The sequence below is a fragment of the Drosophila sulfurigaster genome, chromosome 2L (assembly GCF_023558435.1).
Source record: "Drosophila sulfurigaster albostrigata strain 15112-1811.04 chromosome 2L, ASM2355843v2, whole genome shotgun sequence".
NCBI lineage: Eukaryota > Metazoa > Arthropoda > Insecta > Diptera > Drosophilidae > Drosophila > Drosophila sulfurigaster.
Window position 1 is genome coordinate 16,463,767 of NC_084881.1, and position 13,298 is coordinate 16,477,064.

Genomic DNA, 13,298 nt, shown 5'->3' on the forward strand with positions numbered 1-13,298 from the left:
TCACATCGGACACAGTTAACAGTGTGACCATACGGTTTTTAAATATATTGCATCGTTTTATAGCAAATTTTCGTAATGAAACACTGCGGTCACCCTATGCGCCGATTCATTCGTCGTTGGCTTTTCGCATAAAAACAACGTTTGAGGCGGCTCTACTAAAATCTGTGTAGTTAATAATTTGCTTACCTTCGCATTATATTACTTTTTGTGGTAAGTGAACAATAATAGATATATATGTGTGTGTTTGTTTGTCGTGCTTCACTTTAATTATAAACAACAAAATGTGCGTAAAATTAATTGATGAACATTTTCTGAGTTGTGTGCAAAAATCGCTAGCCAGTGCAGTAAGCAGCGAAAAGTGCCGGCTGCGTTTGTCGTCGTTACGTTGGGTGGGGTTTTTTTTATTCTTTCCGCTCCTGTGGCCAGGCTGTCTGGAATTTAATATGGACACGTACATGAACACACTTAAGCACATATATATTAATCAATGTACATATATACTTTGTGACTTTGTATGTGTGGGCGCTAAGTGTTCGAGGACAGAAGACAGCTGTAGCTGTTAAGATATGTATTTTTGTTGGTTGGCTATTTTTACGTGAATCACTTTTTGTTTGTTAAATTCACTCTCGCACACACATGCAAGTGTGTGTAATGTGTGCTTGTTTTTTGCTATATTTATAATGATGATTTCATATCCATTTCAATTTAACTACATGGTATTTTTATTGCAAATGCGCAAATCCAAAATAAGTGCATTTCCACTGATGTGACAAGAAGAATGCTTGATCTGCTGCTCCCGATAGCTGCTTTAACATCGTCTTCTTCTTTAAACTTCTCAGCTGTTTGCCGCTGTTTGAATCGCTACTCTTATTGTTGTATGTGTGAGTGTGCTTGTTTCTCTGACTCACTCCCACAGCCCATCTAGAAAGTTTACGCAAGAGTGAATAAATAAATGTACATGCATGTATTATGTGTATGTGTGTGTGAAATTAAAGATGGCCAAAAAGCGCTATCAGTTCACACACAAAAAAAAAACTACTCAAACATAGATTACAAGTTTAGACTCATTTTCGATAGAAATATTAGTTTTGCCCATATACGGGTTTAATTTCTAATTAATTGTTATTAGCGACGCTCGCGCTCACACACCTAACGGTACATTTAATCTGCTTGCGTGTGTGTGCGTGTGCATTTGAATGCACATTGCCTACAAGAGAACAAGCTTCACATCCTACTCTATCTAGGCATAAAGAAGAAGCTGTATGTATGCTGGCAGCTGAGCGAAAGTTGTTGCTTTTTTTGCTCTGCGAGCCAGACGGATTCTCACTCTAATTGCCCTCATCATTTGTTTGGCAACAACAACTCAGTGGTTGGCCGGCAGTGCAATAAACTCATTGCAAGCACAACAATAACAAAACCAAAGTTTGCACACAGCTTTACGCTCTCTTTTTACCTCCCTCTCTATTTCATCTTGACAATGCTCTCTCGCGCAAACTCTCTTTGGCTCGTTGTTGTTGTTATTGTGCCACGGCCACCTGGAAGCTTTCTCCACAAGCAACAGCTTCAATTACAACAACAACAGAACGTAAATGACCATGTAAAAATAGTTTGATATTTAGTTTGTTGCCTTTTTAAAAATGAATTCAGTCAATCGCCCAAATTTGGACAAAGCAATAGCGCAAAAAAAAAAGTGTCGCGACTCGCGATAGCAAAGCTTAGCTTACATTTGTTAACAGCGTGCTTCGTTTACCGTCGAGCTCATAACAGTGACCTTAACAGCATGCCCAGCCTTTAGTTGAGCTACTAACAGTGCCCTGTTAACAGTGCGCCGTTAGACTGTTAAATGGCGCCCCGCTGTTAAGCGAGTCCTGTGCGTGCGCTTTTGATTCCCTTTTAGGGTGTGTTCTCGCAGCAGCAGCTGTGGAGCAAAAAAAAGCGTTTGTGTATATGTATGTGCGGGCGTGTGTGTGTGACCCAGTTGGGTGCTAGCCGTGGCCTATTGCCGTTTCGCCGTGCCCAGGCAGGTTTTGCATTCAAATTTCGAAAAGTGATTAAATTTGCTAATTTTTTAATGTCAAACGCATAAGAACAGTTCGAGCGTGTGCTAGTGTGTGTTATTCCGGAGGAATCGTAAAGTCGGTTAAGGAGTGGTATTTTTTTTGCCTTTGGTTTACAGCTATTTGCTTTTTTCCTTTGCGGCTTTCGTCGTCACACGCCTAACATAATTTTTTTATATGGCTGCTTCGCTGCCTCTGCTTTCGACGTCGTAACCGAGAATGAGTTTTAAATACGGAAATTGCATAATCTTAATGTGATTCATACAAACAATATACCACAACACCAACAAATCATCATCGTATCGTTCAATATTTTAAAGACGAAACGAACCCAGCAAAAATGTTCTCATGTTGTCGTGCAAATCCTAAAGCAGCCAAAAAGGATAAGGACAAGGATAAGGATAAACAGCAGCAGAACGACGAAGCAGCAACAAAAGAAGCTGAAGCAGCAGCATTAGAGAATGCTGTTGTGCCGAATCCAACGAATGAAAACGAAACGGAGGCCAAACCAAAAAATGGTCCAACAACCGAAACCGCAATTGAACCGGTTCCCGAACCACTAACTGAACCCAAGGAGGAGCCCTTGGCAGCAACCAACGATGCTCCCGACGATGTTGTTATTGAGTCTCCCCAAACTGGTATTCACAATAAGACTTTTCACTCTTAGTATTATTATATGACCACAAGTCTCTAGCACTCGTATCAGGTATCTGGAAATCCCATTTAACAGTGCTGCCAGTGCCCAGAACCTGCGCTTCTTGCACCCAACTCTTTATCATTTCCAAGTCACTTGTCTGTAACTTGAGTTGTCGTAGTTGCAAATATGGTTTCTATTGGGAATTATGCTGGAAAAAACACTTCCAGAAGTGAAGCATTTCAATTGAAGCACCTGAAACGGAGTTTTCTTTACGGTTACTTTTCTTCAATTTGTAAATTTACATTTTATTTCCATTGTAAAGTGCTCATAGAGCGTGACTATCTCCAATTGTGTTCAGTCTCCAGAGTGAAATTTGTATTATAATCCGCTTAGAAATCCATTTCATATGTTAGAGGTACAATGAGGTCAAACTGGATAAGCTTAAGCACTACAATTTTGAAATTTCATTACAGCGAAATTAATAAATTGTTTTTGCTTGGCATATAAAAACAAATGATATTAAAAAGGTACAAATTAGTCAATTGAAAAAGTTGTGCGCTTAAAATTACAAAGATTTCTTATGACATCGACCCTAATTTCCTAATGTTATTAAATAAAATATATTAGGAAAAAACCTTCAAGCGAAGGTAGGCTTAGAAACTTAAACGATATTAAAATCTATAAAAATAATTTAACTGAAAGGGTTAATCATAATTATAAATGTTTACTTGTGACCTAAAAATATGATAGTTCCTGGAAGGCATAATCACAAAAGACACCCTTAAATAAGATAGTAAACTACGATATCGGGTTTCGTGTTTTGCGTATGTTTTAAGATTACCTAAGTTGCATTGCATTGTGTAGTAACCACGCTTGTGGCATCTTCACAGCCATCGATATAGAAGCCAACGGAATAGCATTGCGCTCCACACACTCGTCCACATCGACAGCGCCACCCGCATCGATGACCAGTGCGGAGGATGATGATGATGATGGTGGTGGTTGTGGTGGTGTTAATGGAAATGGAAGTGGTGGAGTGCAAACAGCAGCAGCAACATCGCCACACCACCAACAACAGCAACACCAGCAGCAGCAGCAACAACAAGCACAGCCAACAAAGAGTTGTCTATCGCGACACAATTCGACACATCAATCCATCAAGAAGAAGGTGAACATTAGCAACCGGGCCGAGATCATAGAGCCAGAACCGTTGCCCACATCGCTGCTGCTGTTGGCCAATCACAACAACAACAACAGCTCGCTTGCGGATGACGATGAAGTGTTCTCGGACTCGTTGCCGCCACCGAAGCGGGAGAGCATGTGTGCTCCGTATATTGAGGGGGAACTGCTGCCGGAAACATTGGTCTTTGCCCATGGATTGCCCGCCTGGTTTGATGATGAGCGTCTCAATGAAATGTACGCGTTCTCTTGCGATTTCCTACCCACTCAATCTTTCTCTCTCTAAAGTGTAATTCTTCTTGTTTTGTGTTTGCTTGTTTTGTGCTGCCCCAGCAGCGGTTGCATTGAGCCACCCGTCACGCCCGTGGGACGCGATGAGCTGGAGCTGAAGCGTCAGCGACTCTACACGGAGCTGTTGCGGGCCGCGCACGCCGCCGTCGAGCACAGCGTGGCAGTGCGTGGTAATTGACAAAACTACTTCCACTCAAACTCAATTTCTCTCTCAAACTGTTTGTTCTCTGTTTTCTCTCATGATTCTTTACTTGGTTGTCTCCTGTTGTTGCATGCCCCCTCAATTTGACACCAAACCAAACTAAAAAATAAGAACTTTTGATTTCAAGAAATACTCTTTCGCTTATTATTGTTGACATCCAGTTACCAATTGCATTCACATTATACTCTTTGCAAGCATTTCTTTTCAAGGTATAAATATTTATTATTTTGAAGGAACCGCTGAAAACATTAAAATTAAACTTAATTAGTGAATATATATTTTATACGATTCCAAAAATTGTATTCAAAAAATAACTCCAAAATAAATATGAAAAGAAAAGTACTATATACAACTATTGTAGGATCTCAAGAATTTAATACCCTGCGTAGTCAAAAGTACATAAGGATATAACAATATTTTAATAGAATGCCAAAACTTTATTCTAAAGAATTCTCCAAAATTTAATTGAATAACTTGATTTTCAAAAAGTTGTATATGCAATTAAGTTTAAAAATATTTAGTGTAGATTATTCTAACAAGATTCTTTAGCCCCATTTCTCAAATGTAAGAAAAACAGATGTTAATTTGAAATACTTTTTTTTATAGGAATTTTAATTACTTGCCACATTTCTTGTAAAGAGTATCATAAAGTATGGCTTTAAAGTCGACTTTAAATACTTGTTTATTTTTACGACATTTTTCTCACACATTTTGTTAAGTGCGCACAACTTGATAGCATTGTTTTTTGCAAGCAGCATCGTCATCATCATTATCAACATCAGTAAAACGTTCATTATGAACTCGGTTCATTCATTCTCCATCTCCAGTCAATCAAGATTGTTTTGTTTTTCTTTTTCTTGTATTTTTTTTTTAGTGTCGTTCCAGTGATTCATGCACTTTGCAAGCACGACTTGATGACATCAATTACAACAAGTCTTTTGCATAATATTACTTGTTTTTTTCTTCTCTCTTTTGAGTTGAGCTGAGTGTGATTCGTTTTTTTATTCATCAACTTTTTACGCACATATCTATTTTTTTATTTTAATGAAATTGAGAGCTGAGCTAAAGCGTTGCATATATTTCTCTTGTGGCTGATTCACAGATAACGAAACGGAAACAAAGCCCACGGCTGCCGTTGAGCATTTGGAGAGGATTTGCGAACGTCTGGAAACGCTAGTGGATCGCTTGGAGCACACGCTTATCGTTGCGCCCGATAATAAAACCGAATCAGAGACACCATTGCCAACACCACCTCCGCCGCCACCGCCACTAACTCCACCAGCACCGCTAACACCGCTAGCAGCAGCAAGAACAGCTTCCAACAGCAGCAGCAACAACATCATGAGTGTCGCCGGCTTTGAGGATATTGTGGAGGGCTCTTTGGCTCAATATCTGTCGCTATCAGCTAAAATTGGCGGCGATGTTGCCCAGCATGCGCAATTCGTCAAGGCAGCCTTTGAGTGAGTAACGAAATAGCATTTCTAGCAATGGAAATTTAATGTCCATTATTCACTTACAGCGCTCAATTGCGATATGTGACGCTGGCCACGGAAATTGCGCAGCCCGCGCAGGCGAAGCAAATGGAACTGCTGCAGCCAACATCGACGCAAATCAGCGCTGTGCAGGATTACCGTGAGAAGCATCGTTCGTCGCCATTCTTCAACCATTTGTCGGCCATTAGCGAGAGCATTCCCGCCTTGGGTTGGGTCTGTGTGGCCATGAAGCCTGGACCTCTCGTTAAGGAAATGAACGATGCCGGACAATTCTATACGAATCGTGTGCTCAAGGAGTGGAAGGAGAAGGATGCCACGCATGTGGAGTGGGCACGCGCCTGGATTCAAACACTTACCGAACTGCAGGCGTACATCAAGCAGTATCACACCACGGGTCTGGTGTGGTCCGGCAAGGGTGCAGCCCCCGCTGGCGGTGCTCCACCACCACCACCACTCGGCGGTATGCCACCACCACCTCCACCACTTGATCTGAATGCCCTGAAGCTGGACAGCGCGGCGGGCGATGATCGCAGCGCGCTCTTTGCGCAAATCAATCAAGGCGCCGACATTACCAAGAGTAAGTCCAAGGAATGCTGCATAAAATGCCTTAACTAACTTGATCCATTTGTTCGATAGACTTGAAGAAGGTCACCGGGGACATGCAGACGCATAAAAATCCCTCGTTGCGCACTGGACCAGCGCCATTCAAGACACCAGCCAGCAGCAGCAGCGGCGCCACATCGTTTGGTGCTGCTCCACCGGCCAAGGAACCGGTCTTTACACGCGATGGTAAGAAGTGGCTGATTGAGTATCAGAAGAACAACAGCGGTCTGCTGGTGGACAATGCTGAGATGAACAATGTCGTCTACATGTTCCGTTGCGAGGGCTCCACGCTCACGGTTAAGGGCAAGGTGAACAACATTGTGCTGGATTCTTGCAAAAAATGCTCGCTGCTCTTCGATTCGGTTGTGGCCTCCGTGGAGTTTGTCAACTGCCAGAGCGTTCAGATGCAAGTGTTGGGCTCGGTGCCAACGGTGTCGATTGACAAGACCGACGGCTGCCAAATGTATTTGTCCAAGGACTCTCTGGGAGTTGAAATCGTTAGCTCCAAGTCATCGGAGATGAACATTCTGCTGCCCGAAGAGAGCGGTGATTATGTAAGTAAATCTCATATATGAAATTTACATCGATATTTATATTTTGTATTTTCTATTTGCAGACTGAATTGGCTTTGCCGGAGCAGTACAAGACCTTTATCAATGGCAAAACCCTCAAGACTGTGTGCGTCGACAGCCTTGGCTAAATGTATGTGGTTGTGTGTTGTCTAATGCATGGGTGTCGTTGATTGCTTTTTAAACCCACAAAATCCCAATCTGCGTCTCCCAAAAAAACACTTATTGTGAGCCAGCAAAGCAGCAAACATAAAGTAATTACTAATTAATTGATTAATCTGTATTGTTTTGTCGAGAGAAAACTGTTGCCAAATTAACTAATTGCTGCTGGCCTCAAAAGCAAAAAGTATTCATCATTTGCATTGAAAATATGTCGATATTTATTTTATGGTTTTGGTGTAAAACCAAAACCAAACCAATCAGCAAAAAACGCGACGCAACCCAAACGATAACCCAATTGTATTTATATTAAATTTAATGAGAATAATGCACATGAGAAAAAAAAACAAAAGAAACATTTGTCAACAATTTTAAGCAGACTTTTCATTCAATTATACCAATTAATTAATTTTTGCACATAAGCATGTAAGAGAATCAAGATCATCAAAATGGAAAAACAAACAAAACTCTTTTATATTCTATTTAAATAAAATTTAAAACATTTTTTATTAAATAAAAATAAAAAAGGAAATGTGTTTTAATTTATACAGTTTTTCGTTTAGAAATAAATAACAATTATAAAGATAGTTTAAACGAAAAATAAAAAAATCTATTCAAATAAAGTGTAAAAACTAAATATGGTGTTTTACCTTTGTTTTATATTTTGCATATACTGTTTTTTTAGTTATACAAAATGGAATTTCTTTATTTTCACTATTTTACGTTGCAATTAATTTCTTGGAGAATTAAAAAGGAAATACATATAAAAATCGCTTTTATAAAGAAAATTTCAAAAATTAAACAGTGATTTTTTAAATTGTTTTCCGTTTTATAATTATACAACAAATGATTTATCAAGATTATCTGAGGAGTTAAAGCAAGAACAAATTAAACTCTTCTATTGTTCTATTTAAATAAAATGTATATTTTATTAAATAAAAATAAAAAGGATACTTGTTTTAATTTTTACAATTGGTTTTTGTTCAAACGTATTTCAAGTGTTGCATATTAAAGCCAGGGGATCAGGATCAAGCAGATGAGGAGGAATGTTTAATACTTGTTAGATCTTCTTGTACTCGATGCGCTCCACCTTGACCTCATCGCCAATCAGCTGATACACATAGGTGACCACTGTGGTGCTTTGGATGTCCATCAGCACAAACGAAGGCACCACATTTGTATCCAGTGGGTTAAAAGCGCCCGTTGCCGATCCGGGATTAATGTAGAACTTATTGCCGTGCTCATACGCCTCAAACTTGTACGTATGCCCCGTTATCAAGATGTCCACATCGAGTTGACGCTGGATCAGTGCCAATGCCTCGGGATCGCCACGGGGCACTACTTGATGACCATGACAGAGACCAATGCGAAATTGTCCCACTGTCACGACTTTTTGCTCGGGATAGCTGAGATTCTCGTCGAAATCGCCGCGCACAATGTGCACATCGTTGGCCAGTGATTTGAGATAATCGTACGATTCCTTTGTGCAAATATTTCCGGTGGCCAATATATGATGAATCCGTCCGGGAACCAGCAGCTTTTTAAATTTGGCCGGCAAACTGCTGCAGCGATGTGGTATATGCAAATCTCCCAGTACTAAAACCAGCATCTTACAATTGAGTATGTGTTTAACCGTTTGATAATCTTAAATATGAAAGATGCGTGTTTGATGTGGGTTTTTTATCAACAACAATTTCTCAGTGAAACGCCCCAGCAAAAATGTATAGAGTTGACTAAAACAGCTGAACAGCTGTTTGAATTGTCGGCATCATCAAGCGAATGGCAAAATCCAATAAGACAAAAACAGCGACTACCCTGAAGACGTAATGCGTGTAAATAAAGTAAATTTCAGTAAATTAAGATAAGAAAAGATAAACTTAATTGATTAATATATATATATATAAGAATTATATTTTATTATATAAGAATTACAAATATATGTAAATGTAATGTTAGATAATGTGCAATATTTAAAATTGTTGCTGGTTTATTGAATTGCATCCTATTTATTTGTTTGCACCATACACAGAAAACACAGCTGTGCGGTGGCTTCGTTAACGGGCGAATGGCTAATTCACGAAGAGTGCCGCTAAATCATTTATATTGTTTAATTAAAACAATAGTATGATGGCTAATTCGAATAGCCCTGTTAAATTTTTTTTTAATGTGTAGAGTAAAATAATTAAGAATATATAGCAACAGCAGTGACATCTGGCAGTAATTGCTTAAATCGACTGCAACCTTATTATTTTATTGCACCTTGAAGTCATAACGCTTTGTTTTGCCGGTAAAAATGGACGCAGCTGACAAAGCGACGAGCACTGAAAGTAAATATTAAAATTCATTTTAATTCATTTAAATTAATTGTTGCAAATACTTACAGCTGAGGCCAGCATTGATCTGCTGGTCGTGGTGTTGGACACAAATCCATCGCAACACGTTGTGCGCCAGAATCCGCAAAATCTCACCCAGATTCTGGAGGCTGTCATCGCCTTTGGCAATGCGCATCTCATGCAAAAGGCTCAAAACAAATTGGCGGTCTTATCCTGCTCACATCATGCCACGTAAGTGCAGTGCTTTTTAACAAGATAACATAACTAATAGTGTTCTCTTTTCACTTAGTGATTTTCTCTATCCATTGCCCGGTCGCCAAGTAGAGCTGCGTCAGGTTGATGGTCAGTACGAAGTATTCAGTTTGGTAGAAAAGACCGTCAAGCAACAGTTGGGTAGCATTCTTATGAATGCGCCACGCTTGAGTTCTCCCTGCGAGAGCTTGTTGGCGGGCAGCATGTCCATGGCCCTTTGCTACATATCCAGAGTAAGTTGTGAAATAATTGCATATATTAGAATTGTTAAATTTCGTATAATTCCAGCTGCAACGCAATATTGGCGCTGGAGTCAAGATGCACTCGCGCATCTTGGTCATAACAGGCAGCAATGAATGCGCCTCCCAATACATGACCTACATGAATGTCTTCTTCACCGCCCAAAAGCTCAACATTGTCATTGATACTTGCGCCTTGGACAAGACGCTCAGTTTGTTGCAGCAGGGCTGCGATATTACCAATGGACAGTTCCTAAAGGTGACACAGCTCGATGGCTTGTTGCAGTATCTGTTGTGGGTTTTCTTGCCCTCCCCGCAAATGCGTCACAAAATGGTTTTGCCACCGCCGCCAAAAGTCGATTATCGTGCCTCGTGTTTCTGCCATCGCGAGCTCATCGACATCGGCTACGTGTGCTCCGTCTGCTTGAGTGTCTTCTGCAAGTATAGTCCCATCTGCACCACATGCCAGTAAGAGAGCTGCTTATTTGTATTTCTATTCATATATAATTTTATGTAACTTTATTTTTTTTTTCAGCACCATCTTTAAAATGCCTGGGCCGTTGCCCATTAGACCCAAAAAGAAAAAGAAGCCGGAGAAAATGTGAAACAACAAAACTATTGGATAAACGATGTTACGTTACATCCAAGTTTCTTAAATTTAACACTAAGTTAGAGAGAGCTAAAAGGCACTGCTGAAGCCCAGCTCTCATACAATCGTAAATATATATCATATATTAAATTCAAGCTGAGACACAACGTGTTAGAGTTAAGGTTAAATAGGAAAAGGGGTTTTTATAGGTCCATCCATAAATCGATGTAGGTATATTCCTTCCAACAAATCTTATAATACATCTTATTAAACCGGAGCATTCAGGTTGCACTGATTATTTTCATAACAGTTTAAAAGAAACATAAAAAAACATAACTTATGTATTCATTGAAACTTGTACTTCAAAACATTTAATTCTATAACGTAATCTTTAATTCAGAGAAGGCCTCTAGCAGTCGTTTAAACAGTTTTCGTTTCTTTAAGTATTTCTCGTAATTTTACTAAAGTACATCGGGCCAAAATTGGCTGGCAAATAGGGAATAACCATTTGGCCATACTTCAAACCCTTTGGCTGCTCAAATTTATAAATATCCCCTAAGAGCGCTGTCTGTTGACTAAGATCCTTGATGGTCGCTGTGATGCCATGCTCGGTAAAGACCTTTTGCAGTGCCATGTGAACAACGCCATCATTTTGCACTGGCGACAGCGAGCAGGTGGAATAGACTAGACTGCCGCCAGGTTTCAAGAGACGCAAGCAATTAGCCAAGATGCCCGCCTGGAGTTCGGGAATGCGGAGACGCTCCTTGATGCGCGTGGGCTTAAAGATGTTGTTGTCCTGGTGCATCAGCACATGACGATCTGTTGTGCAAGGCACATCGACGAGTATTTTATCATAGCTGTCGAACTCATCCAAATTGCGTGCATCACTCTGGCTGAAGATCAAACGCTGACCCGCCCAGCGTTGTTTGTAATCAAATAGATATTCCTGCATGACATGACGCAGTTTATTCAGTCGAGACTCCTGCACATCGTTGCATATAAGCTGATCCAGATGCAGTGTCTGCAGCATCAACAATGATTTGCCGCCTGGTGCGGCACAAGCATCCAGGACACGCTCTCCGGGCTGCACTTGAAGGAACAACGGAGGCAACACCGAGGCGCCATCCATTAGGAAATGTGAGAGAACTCCTGTGAGGCATTGTCGCGGTGGCTTAAAGTCCGAACAGTTGCCCATTTCGTAGGTGTAGATGGCCAAGTGTTCTGGATATTTAAAATTCTGTTCTGGTTCGATGGCCAACGGAAAATCAGCGCTAGTTTGATAGTATTTATAATGTTCCGATTCGGCCACCCAATCCTCCATACCCTTGATGGTATTGGCAGGCATATATTCGTACAAGCCGCCAGTGCCAAATTGTGGATCTACCAAGCGACTGGCATCCAGTTGAACGTCTTCCTCGAGAGCTCTTGTTAAGCTCGGCTCATAGGACGAGTCAGTGTCGAGATTTTCTTCCTTTTGTTGACTTCGCTCATAGTTCAATTGCTGTGGCTGCACATGGTTATCGTCAGTTGGATAAATGGCGGCCACCTCGCGCTCTTGTTGCTTCCTCAGCAGCGCATCGAGTTTGTCATCGATGTCGTAATGAGCACGCTTTTCCTCACCCAAAAATTGACTCGAATTGGTTGCATTTTCCTCCTGTCGCTCTTGGGCCAATTGAATGAGTGACTTGATGTTGATCGCACCGTCCATTTCCAGCATGCTGCACGTCTGCTCTGTGTCCCCAAAGTTGTTAACCATGGCCACATATTTGTGCTCGGTGAGCAGCGCTGCTCGCATATTTTTCCAACGACCGCCATACACAGAGCCGTAGAAATCATCGAAGCTGTCAAGCGCACGATCGCAGTTGTTCTTCTTGTGTTGAAGCAGATTCCAGCGCTTCTTGCTGCCGCTGCGCCAGCGTCGAGGCTGCAGCATGCAAATGTTGCGCACTTTCAACATTTCGCTCGTTTGTTTGGTTTTGCGGAACCGGTAAATTTCTCTTATTGGAATTCGAGATGGAGGTATATCGATGACACTGTCGATTGCTAATGTCGGTAAAGACTAGTATTCCATTTCTAGTCGGAGTGTGACCGTAATATAAACGTACTTGGTCACATTCATGTGGAGCAGAAATTACAGTTAACTTGATTTAAATTGAAATCAAACATATGTAAAGACAAATTTATCATTAGCATAAATAATAATTATTATAGAGCCATCTTCTTTAGTACAAAAACAAATAGTTTTTAAAATCATGTTTATATGAATAGCTTCATGCACAAGTTTGTTTATTCCACAAACCTGTTCGACACCCTGTGATTACATGTTGTTATCGCGCTCAAAAGTAATCGAATTTGTAAATTCAAATCCAGCAGAAAAGAAAAACTAAAAAACTTAGGCATTTTTCGACTTTTTTTTTTCCTGATCCAAAAGCGATGTACACTATAAATTCAAAGAGAAACAGAAAAAGCAAAACAATTGCGACTCCAAACAATACCTCAATATTCTATCTAATCCAAAAATAAAACAGATATAGAAATAATCTCTAAGTACCACTCATATTGCCCTTGGTAACAAATCGAGCCAATATTGCCCATTATGTTTAGTGCAATATTCATGTGATAACCAGTATATGAGGTGCCCATATCAATAAAATAGAAGAAAATTTTGTATACAAAATTTTTTCATGCCAAATTG

At 40.3% G+C, this 13,298-nt stretch overlaps 4 protein-coding genes and 1 long non-coding RNA gene across 5 annotated transcripts; 2 read left to right on the plus strand and 3 right to left on the minus strand.

Annotated features, from left to right (window-relative positions):
* Window positions 1–135: 135 nt before the first annotated feature.
* On the minus strand, window positions 136–1,286 carry LOC133850942 (uncharacterized). The gene is made up of 2 exons (XR_009895717.1): window positions 494–1,286; window positions 136–431 (listed from the first exon to the last, which is right to left on the minus strand). It is a non-coding gene; the product is annotated as an uncharacterized LOC133850942 (long non-coding RNA).
* A 1,096-nt stretch (window positions 1,287–2,382) lies between these two features.
* Window positions 2,383–7,542, plus strand: LOC133850935 (adenylyl cyclase-associated protein 1). The gene is made up of 7 exons (XM_062287196.1): window positions 2,383–2,695; window positions 3,585–4,110; window positions 4,210–4,334; window positions 5,469–5,826; window positions 5,886–6,436; window positions 6,496–7,016; window positions 7,079–7,542. Exons 1-7 carry the CDS (start codon window positions 2,398–2,400, stop codon window positions 7,160–7,162), a joined length of 2,463 nt encoding a protein of 820 aa, XP_062143180.1. The 5' UTR covers window positions 2,383–2,397; the 3' UTR covers window positions 7,163–7,542.
* A 564-nt stretch (window positions 7,543–8,106) lies between these two features.
* Window positions 8,107–8,934, minus strand: LOC133850941 (vacuolar protein sorting-associated protein 29). The gene has a single exon (XM_062287203.1). It carries the CDS (start codon window positions 8,797–8,799, stop codon window positions 8,251–8,253), a length of 549 nt encoding a protein of 182 aa, XP_062143187.1. The 5' UTR covers window positions 8,800–8,934; the 3' UTR covers window positions 8,107–8,250.
* Window positions 8,935–9,301: 367 nt separating this feature from the next.
* Window positions 9,302–11,526, plus strand: LOC133850940 (general transcription factor IIH subunit 3). Its single transcript, XM_062287201.1, has 5 exons — window positions 9,302–9,517; window positions 9,574–9,754; window positions 9,813–10,008; window positions 10,064–10,482; window positions 10,550–11,526. Exons 1-5 carry the CDS (start codon window positions 9,484–9,486, stop codon window positions 10,617–10,619), a joined length of 900 nt encoding a protein of 299 aa, XP_062143185.1. The 5' UTR covers window positions 9,302–9,483; the 3' UTR covers window positions 10,620–11,526.
* On the minus strand, window positions 10,364–12,725 carry LOC133850937 (5-methylcytosine rRNA methyltransferase NSUN4). Its single transcript, XM_062287198.1, has one exon. The coding sequence runs from the start codon at window positions 12,558–12,560 to the stop codon at window positions 11,043–11,045; it is 1,518 nt and encodes a 505-aa protein (XP_062143182.1). The 5' UTR covers window positions 12,561–12,725; the 3' UTR covers window positions 10,364–11,042.
* Window positions 12,726–13,298: the final 573 nt, after the last annotated feature.